General features: G+C 30.1%; 1 protein-coding gene across 2 annotated transcripts; it reads right to left on the reverse strand.

Moving 5' to 3' along the window:
- Positions 1 to 1,396: 1,396 nt before the first annotated feature.
- LOC141712100 (uncharacterized) lies at positions 1,397 to 8,562 on the reverse strand. 2 transcript variants are annotated; one of them, XM_074514901.1, is made up of 2 exons: positions 7,466 to 8,562; positions 1,397 to 1,932 (listed from the first exon to the last, which is right to left on the reverse strand). In XM_074514901.1, exon 1 carries the CDS (start codon positions 8,225 to 8,227, stop codon positions 7,496 to 7,498), a length of 732 nt encoding a protein of 243 aa, XP_074371002.1. In that variant the 5' UTR covers positions 8,228 to 8,562; the 3' UTR covers positions 1,397 to 1,932; positions 7,466 to 7,495. The 2 variants fall into 2 exon arrangements, with proteins under 2 accessions (XP_074371002.1, XP_074371001.1); XM_074514900.1 differs by lacking the exon at positions 1,397 to 1,932 and adding an exon at positions 7,138 to 7,369 and having other exon boundaries at positions 7,466 to 8,561.
- Between the last annotated feature and the right edge of the window lie 1,654 nt (positions 8,563 to 10,216).

A 10,216-nucleotide genomic window follows, 5' to 3' on the forward strand; every position in this document is an offset into this window, starting at 1 on the left:
ATTTAATTAATTATTAATTAATTATTAATTAATTATTTAATTAGATTTAATTATTTAAAAATGATTTAAAAATTTCAAAAAATAGTTTCGAGGTTTAAAATATTATTCTAAATTATTTTCAAGACTCGATAATTATTCTAAAATTGTTTCAGAGCAAGAATTGGCCAACCGAACCCTGTTTATTATCCCGAAATTGATCCAACGACCCGTTTTAATTCCGAAAAATATTTTAAAAATCATTTTAAATACCAGAAAGCCTATTTATGACCAGAAATGTCTTTATAAATGATATTTCATTGATTATGTGACGTATTATGTGTTATATGTGATATGTTGGTTGACTGTCGGTTTATATATTCGATATTTACTAATTATTGCGTAACTTTCAATCCGTTAATCGGATTTGGGTAAAACGAAGGGTAGATAGAAGTATGTGTTGAATAGAATTCTATGAGTCGATTATTGATAGATGCTTATGATATGTAAGCAGAAGAGGCAAGGCGTAGGAAAGGGAAACAGATAGTTGAGGAGTAAGATGGTTGTGATTGGAAGCGAGTGCAGTGTAGTAAGCTAATACCAGGCAAGTGTTCTGATCTTTCTCGAGATATTGTAGTACTTGATAGTCTTGTTGATATTGCAAGTGCTTTGAAGCACTGAAACCCAAACCCTGATTTCAGTTATTGCTCTTGAGCCATGAACCTTATTCTTTCTAGACCATTGATTGTTGTGTACCCAAACACGAATCTCAAGCACACGATACTACTCTACAAATACATGCAAACAAAATCCCAAACACTGAACTGAATTACTTGTATACTCAATTATTGCATCCTATGCTTTGACAGCCCAAATCTTTGAAACCCTGAAATGTTGATTCCCTTGTTATCCAATTCTTTCATTACCCAGCATCCAAGCTTTTAAATTACCTTATTGATCCTTGTGAGGGATGTGAGGACCATTTTCAATGCAGTTGATGTAGCTTTCATCTTGAGAGAGAAGATGTAAATGCATCTTCACTTTCCAGTGATGATAGTTATCTCTTTCCAGGATTGGAATCTTTACACCAATATCCTTCTTACTCATGATATTAACAGAATAGATCTTTAAACTCTTTGTATGTTTAAGAGCTCGCTCTGATACCAATTATTATTCCCAGTGGACTAACAATGAGATTTACAGAAGGGGGGTTGAATGTAAATCTCAAAACTTTTTCAAGTTTTGAGCAGTTTCTAAGGCTAAGTGTTTTAATGAACAAGTGTGTGTGAATTGCTTGAAGCTAATACAGACAGATATATATATTCAAACACAAATGTAAAGAACACAAAGAACTTAAAAACTTTTCTGGTGGATTTGTTGTTCCACCAGAGATGTGTTATTTCAGAAAATCTGTGGTTCAAAAAATTATATCTCAGTTGCGTCCTAGTACAAACTAGATGATTTTCTCTCTGGATTTTTCTAAGCAGCTCTAGAAAATTCACACTAATTACTAGCTGCTACTTGGTTTATATATATCACCAAGTTTACAAGTGAAGACAAAACTGTAAAATACAATTAAAAGATTCTTCACATATTTCTTCTTCATTTCTCTATCCAATGCAATTTAGGTTTAGCTGTGAATCTTTGAATACTTCATTGTTTGCACCATAATGGAAATGCTGCTTTTTCTTGATTCCTCCAAGAGGCTACCACATTCCAGTTTGTCTCTGTCAATCCATGTACCTCTGTCAGCTTATGAATTGTCACGATCAACTGCTATTGAACTTAGCATCCGTTGAAGCTTTCATCCGTTGATGGCTTTATCCGTTGAAGCTTTATCCGTTGATGCATTAGCGGTTGAAGCTTTATCCGTTGATGCAATCATCCGTTGATGGATGTTATCCGTTGAAGTTTTGTTTCTCATCCGTTGAAGGCCTTTAATATCAGTTGATACTACTTCACTTATACAAAATTACAAGGCATGAAATATTTACAATTAGCCCTCCTATTTGCATATCCACTAGTATTCAACATGACTCATAATTTCCCACAACAATTAAAAATTACAACTTAAATACAGAGAATGAAATGTACTACAATATCAAACTTATTTCTAAGTAAAGCTACTCCTTCAACGGATAGCCAAAATGGTCTTATCCGTTGAGGCTACAAACACTAGATTTATACTTAAGTATTTTGTTTAACTTATCATCAAACTAATACACATATTCCTAACAAAATTACTTAATTACCCTTACTCAACTATTTTAATGAGCTGGAATTAAACATAAAATAAGTCAATAATTATTGGGTTTAATTCTAATTCTAATTGATATTGCAGTCAACTTACTCTGTTGCTTTACCAATTTCAATTTTATTTTATATCAAACTCTATATCATTATAATTTATATTAAATTCAACTTTTTCTACCAATTTAAATTTTAATTCATATTAAGTTCTATATTATTCTAACTTGTTACTTCAAACTTAAGCAAACTAAATATAATGTCTAAATGCATGGGCTCATTACTTTAGAAGTTTTAGATTTAGTTGATATAATGTGACTCGGGCTAATATAAAATAATTATACTATCGGTCCTCCTAAATAATTATACTAGTGAAGTTGGATAAACAAAATAAAATATTTTATTTTTCAGAATAAAAAAACATTATACAATTGATTTAGACTAACACAAAACTAAAATAAAAATACAATTCGACCAACAAAAACAAAATCATTATACTAATTATTAAGTATAAAACAAAACTATCTTATTGATCTAGAGTTTAAAAATTTAAAATTGGACTAAAAATAATTAGTTTGATTTGATTGGTGTAGTGGGTATGGGGTTAAAATAAAATAATGTAAACCACTTATTTGAGATAAATCAAATTAATATTAGACTAGGTATAATTTGTATTATATTTTTTTATCGTAGGTAACCCGCAGCCGCTACCCTTCGGGTGCGCACTGGGTAAACCCTACGGGATAACGTAATAGCCTGCAAACCACGTGAAACAAGTAATGTGAACTAAAAAATCAAATTTTAATTAAAACATAAATATTTTTTTTAAATATAATTATCAATAAAACTATATCGTTCAATTAATAATATTATCTTTTTCAAATATCTTTTTTAGAGTTATAGTTAATCGATTAAGTAATCGTCATGCTAAAATAATATTTTTTAAGGTCCCAACATAATGGAGACATTATATTTTTACCTTCAATAAAATAATAATTTCGTTATAATAATATTTTCCCCACTTACTAATACTATCAATTTAAATAAGTGTAAATGTTCTAAAAAGTTATCAACATATACGTCTATTAATATAATTATCATGAATTAATATCATTTAAAGTTTTTAAATAAATAAAATTAAGAATTGAATTCAAAATATTTTTTTAAAATTATATAATATTTAAAAAATTATGTGTCATTCGTACATGACACGGGTTTTAAGTTAGTATTCTTAAATTTCTTTTTATTAAAAAGCCATTCCTACGTATAAATTCCATGACTGCAAATAAATAGAGATGTACGTAAACAAAAGTCGGAATTGACTCATTGAAATGAACTCAACTCGGTTTATTTTATTAAATAAGTTGACCTTGAAAATGAATTAAAATGTAAACTAGTTGAGTCGGGCTTTTTGTCTATTCGCCACAGACTCGGCTCGTTAAGTTTGGAATCGGCTCGAACTCGGGTAACTCGACTCTGTTTGGATAAAGTTTATGTATATTATAAATAATAAATTATGACTCATTACCTAAATATTTTAATTATTACATTTTTCTCGTTATTTTTTAATAATTTAATTATTTTAAAATTTTTGTTTCTATTTATAAATTAAACACATATATTTTCGTAACTGACCTATCAAACATTATTATCACTATCTATTCATCTATGATTCTTTACATTTTCATATATAATATTAAATAACTAGTAATTTATAAAAAATAAATTTAACTAAAACATCAAAATATAATAAGATTTCGACATTGACAAATTAAAAAGTAATGTACTCTTAAGTTATGAATGTCTCAATTATTCAAAATAAGATTGAATATATTTCTAAAACTCGACTTGAAAAATAAAATGATATAAATAAAGAAATAAGTGTAACATGTGATTGTGTCTATCATTATAGAATAAAAATTAATATTTGATCTTGATATAATTTGTAAAATTATAAAATGTAGCATAAAATAATGTACAAAACTATCAATTATATTTTAAATTTAATTGAGTAAAAAATATACGTAATTATTAATGAATGACTAGGCTCGGCTCGGAAATAAGTCTGAGTTTGAACATTACTTTCTATTTGGTTATTAAAATTGGCACAGTTCAACTTATTTTGAAAAAAATTGAGCTTGACTAAGATAAAACTTGGCCCTACACTATTAGTTTGCAGCCCACCCGTGTGCGTTCCATATTCCATTTTATAAAGGCTCTTTCGGAATTTACATGACTAAAAACATCCATACATAAATATTTATATAATAAAAAAAATTATAATTATCATGCACAAATAATTTATTATATTTATTATAACAAAACAAATATTATCATTTTTTATAAATAAAAAAATGATTTTAAGTATTAATATTGACACTACTTCTCTTCTTTTATTTCTTCAAAATTAAATTGATATAATAATTTTATAACTTTTACTTTACATTTTTATTAATATGTAAATATTCCTTATATTATGTAAATATTGTAATTTTTATTACAAGTTTTTTCGTTTATTAATTTTTATTTCTATTCTTGTTTTATAATTTTATCTTTTTTATTTTATAATCATGTATTAAATTTTTTAATTAGATTTTTTCTTTTTAAAATAATTATGATTTATAAATTATGACTTGCCAGACACATCAATAACTAATAAATCAAATGATCAAAACACCTTAATAACTTATAAATAATAACTTGCTATCACTCAAAGTTATAAATTACCTTAATCAAGTTTAAGCTATAAATTATTTATTTTAAATTACACCAAAGCAGCCCTTTCGAATTATTATTTCTATCTTGCCAAGCATGCCTAATTGATTAGGTGTTTAGTTTATTTAAATGTTTAAGAGCAAATCCAACAGATTCCTTATAAATATTATAAAATATTAAATCTTAGTGATTTAAAACATAATTTTGAATTTGAACTCCAACAATAATCCTTATCTTCATTCCTTATTATTATAATAATAATAAATTTGAATGGGATATAAAAGGAAGAGAGAGAAAAAAACTAAAAAGAAGAGAGAGGAAACAATGTTTTATTGATAAAAATGAAATAATGGATGACTTGTGGTTTTTTGAAATAAGGCATGAGATAGTTGTCTTAGAGCAAGTCCAACACTATGCTAACTCAGTCCTTAAATATAATATAAAAAATTAGCTTTTAGTAAGTTAAGACATGAAAAAGTATATTTGTCTCTAACAATACACCTTAAATTTGTTTCTTATAAAATATTTTACTATTAAAAATACATTGAATCAATTAAAATATAATGTAAAAGAGTAAGAAAGAGATAGTAGTCCCCATAATATATTATAAAATAATGGTTAGAGGATTCTTAAAAAAATGGTGCTAGTTATTAAAAATAAAAAGTGAATGGATGATTTTAGTGATTTAAGTAATTACTAAGAGACTGTTGGAGCATACTTTTTTTTATCGTAGGTAACCCGCAGCCTATGTGCTCCCGCAATAGCCTGCAAACCACGTGAATCAAGGTAAACCGCATTTCGACAATTTTCTTCTCTTTAAACAACTGAGCCAATCCTTGTGGAGTTTTGGTCCTCATTCCTTAAATTTCAACTTAAGAGTTTGAATAAGTAGTCTGTTCCAACATTGTTCTAATTGGTTTCTTATAAATATTATAAAATATTAACTCTTAGTAATTTAAAACATAATTTTAAATTTCAACTCCAACAATGATCCTTATTTTTCTTCCTTATTATTATTATATTAATATATTTGAAAAAATATGGACAAAAAGTGGAATAAAAAGAGAGAAATGTAAAAAAGAAAATAGAGAAATGAATTTTTTATTGCTAAAAATGTTATAAGGGAAGAATGAAGCTCATGTTTTGGTGATATAAGAAAGTAGTAAGACACTGTTGGAGTGCCATTTTTTGTCAAAATTCTTATAATCGAACTTAAGAGCTCATATATATATAACAAAATCACTAAAACACTTTTGGAGTGCAATTTTTTATCATGTTTTATATTTGGAGTTAAGAGTATTTTTAAAGAAGTTATTGGACATACTCTAAGGCATGAAAGATTTAAAGTGTACCATGCACAATTCTTACCCTCGAATTTAAGCGGTCTCCTACATTATGCATGTCTAGTAGCTAGTAACTAGTGTAACTAGTAGTTAGCTAGGAAAGGCCGTTCCGGTTTTCTTATTAAAACTGTAGTAGATTTCTGTGCTAACTCAGAAGTCGTAACTCGGTCGCTGTTCGGTTGAACTCATCGAATAGAGCAGTTATATATAATCAGAGGCTTAAGTTAAGTAAATAGGCACGAGTCCCTATTTTTTTGGGTAGGCCTTCCGTTTGACTGAATATACACACTACTAAATATATGTAGACAGCAAGGTAAAATGTACTACTCTCATCATGCAAGTATGTTTCTCGTTTTGTTTTAGGTAAAGGCTCATATAGATGATGTGCTGTCAAAATGTTAGCCTTTACAGAAATGGTCTTTGCAAAAATATTAGTGTAATATTATCAGAAAAATCACAAGTATTAAGGAATATAAGTACTGTATGGAGTTTTGATTATTCATCAGGAACTGCTACACCACATCTCTTAGTTTGGCAGACCCAGCAAAAAGAGAAAGAACCAAATATTAAAATTGTTACTGGAGCTTTTCTCAGATTCCACAACACCTACCTGGGTATTCAACCTTATCTTCTTCTTAATTCAATTACATTCTTATATATATTTGGTGATATACATAGACTTATTATACGGATCATACAACAAGTTCATTGGTCATATTCATATATAAAAGTATATATAGTCATATTCTTAAACATTTGTATATTTTTTTATATCCCAGTATGCGAGAGACCCTACTTACGAATGAGATACGACGGATAATTTAAAATCTTAGATTCTGTCCGATGAAGGTATATGTAAACCACACACAAATACACCTTCACATTTCCGGTTCATTACCAAATTTGCATTGCAATAGTTAAATAATTAGTTACACCCTGAAAATGAGGGAGTTTATATTCTTATCCCTTGTCAATATTCCAGGGGTATTACTTAACAAGAACAAATATAAACCCCAATTTTTTGGAGTTAAGGAACCATATTGCTCAAGTTTGGTACTGCTGCTGCCTGTACTTTGTTTAGAAGCTAGCTGCAACCATTTATTCCACCAGTTATATGTATAAAACACTTTGATAACCAGGGTCTCACACTCACACACACATAGATAGATATTATACAATTATACCTGGATGATGATAGGTGAGAGATGGAGGAATCAACGGCCCAAGCTAAGAGCAGCTTCCAAATCCAATCTCCATGCATACAAACCCAACTCACCATCCATCCTCCACACATCACACGGCACCACCTTCCCCCTCCTTCCTCCGCCGCACTCTACCCTTACTCTGCATGAAAAAGCTTCCATCCCCACCGGAATCCTCTCCTTATTCATCAACCATACCACCACTCCCTCAGGTCCAGTCCCAGTCCCAGTCCCATTAACCATCCTCCTATAAGCCAGATTGACCCACCTCACCCCTCCATCTCCATCAGACACAAACCCTGGACACGTGTCCCTCTCCAAACTCCTCACTTTCTCCACATCCGTACACCCTATCCTCCTCCCATGTCCGAAACCACCTGTCACACACTCTATACTCACCCATGACTCCACTCCTCTCAGATCTGATAGATTATTACCCCCTCTTTCCACTGAGCTCCCCGGAAGCAATTCTAACGTCACTCTTACATGCGTTTCATCCAACCAACTAGTTTCATCATCACTTTTTTTCTGTGTTTTCTCTACACTATTCTTTTTCACATTTTTATTAACCCTAACGTACTTTCTCTTTGTTCTTTTCTTACCAATCACTTCTTTCTTCTCCAGATCTGAGTAACTCGAATCTGAACCGTTCAGCACCGGTTTTGGTGCAATCGGCCGGAATCTAAGCATTATATGATTCATTATCGTCTTCTCCTCACTCCCTCCTCGATCTCCACCGTCCATCTACCGATTTTCTCTCTCTTAATATACACTCACTACTTGAAATATACTTTCTCTCTCTACATAACTTTTATAATTTTTATGTTTCTAATACTATTATCTCTCCCGGGGGGTTCATTTTCTCGACGAGATGAGTTGGAAACAGTACGGTTGGTTTTTGGATGGACTGCCACGTGTCTAGGGCTAGACTGGATGGGAGCATTAAACCAAGTGGGGGCCAGTTAAAGTATAGGCATCACAGTGAATGGAGGGCTGTGATTGGAGGATAGGGTCTTACCGATAAAAATGACAACACGTATAAATTATATTGTTGAATAAAAGGAGGGCACGTATGAGTCTATGATTAGGCTATGTGGAATCAACTTTTGTTTGGGAGGTTCCCGAAGCTGGACGCGTGTATAGGCTGCCGTGAAATGCACGCCCTGGGAACGAGAGTGATGGGTTTAGTTAGGTTGGGACAAGGAAAAGATTGCAAGTGTATGATTGGTTGGGTTGGGTTGGGTGTCGTTATAAGTACGTGGGATGAGGACGCGTGTATGGTTTGATCATGAAAGTGGCAGTATAGTGACTGTAGGGGCCAGACTTAATATATTTACCAATTTCGTGTCTATGGTTAGAATAGATCGAAGGGGTACGGTTCAGTTCATGTAAGCATTTCATTTAAATTGTTGATTAATTTTAAGGATTACATTTTTATTGGAGATTATGTATATTTTGCAATCAAAATATTATGAAATATATTATTTTGTGAAATATATTCTATGAATACAATTATTTCATTAAAATTGTTGAAGATCATTTAAGTTTAATAAGTCTAATGTGTGTATTCTGCAATTTGGACAAATGTTCTATAAGCTAAACATGTTTCGTAGAATAAAACATTTTGTAATTTTTTACATGCAATACATGTATGATGTTCAAGATTTTGAATAAAATAATGATCTTTGTAAACATAATTCGCAAAATAATACGTTTTTCAATATTTTTATGCAAAATTTTAGTTGTAAAACATAAGTAGTCTGCGTGGCCTCCAATGAAAACGTGGTTTTCACAGAACTTGACTCTATACGGTTCAGCTCATGTAAGCATTATGTTCTTTTTTTTGTTAATTTTTTATGTACTTCTTTTTTAAGATGTTTTGGTGGGTTTTATTTTATTTTGAAATGTTTGAGACTTGTTGTGACTTAAATTCGTTATTTATCTTTGTTCTCTCTCATTTTCTTGATCATTTAATCTAAATATTTTTAATGACAGTAATTTAATCAAAAATAGTTTTTATAATTTAATTTTTTTTAATAATCATGCAAGCATTGATCTTCAAGTAATGATGTGATTTTTACTTAAGTGTGTTAAGTCACACACACTGTAGAAGGGGTTTGAATACAGTGTATATCACAATCAAATCGAATTCAAAGAACACAAGTAACAGAAAACAAACTTTATTAAACTCTGTTACAATGTAGAATTGTCCTCTCTCAGTGATGAACAAAATATCACGAGAGCTGCTAGGGTTACAATGAATAATATTCTCGATAATGATAACACTTATAGTGTAAACCCTATGTCTGTGTTTATATATTACACAGTTACAAGATAATCGCTAATTGATATGGAATATAATTCTGCTTCCTAAAATATATCAACCAGTTATCTTTTCTTCCAAGTATTATATTCTTCATAGAATTCCTTCTTCATGGATATCTCTTCTTGCGTTTGTCTTGATCTTCTTTCCTTTCAATCAACCGTCTTCCTTATCTGAAAGTTTTCTTTAAGTCCTGATATTATCTCCTGATAAATATCTCCTGAACCTTAAATACTGATAACTTAAGTTCTGACTTCAGTATAAGTGCTGATTTCCAGTTAAGTACTGATTTGTCCTGTTTAAGTAAGATCTGAAAACTAAACATAAATCATATTAGACATGACATTATCAAATATATCTAACAATCTCCCCCAACTTGTAAATTAGCATAATATACAAGTTCAACAGAT

The sequence above is a fragment of the Apium graveolens genome, chromosome 3, assembly GCF_009905375.1.
Source record: "Apium graveolens cultivar Ventura chromosome 3, ASM990537v1, whole genome shotgun sequence".
NCBI lineage: Eukaryota > Viridiplantae > Streptophyta > Magnoliopsida > Apiales > Apiaceae > Apium > Apium graveolens.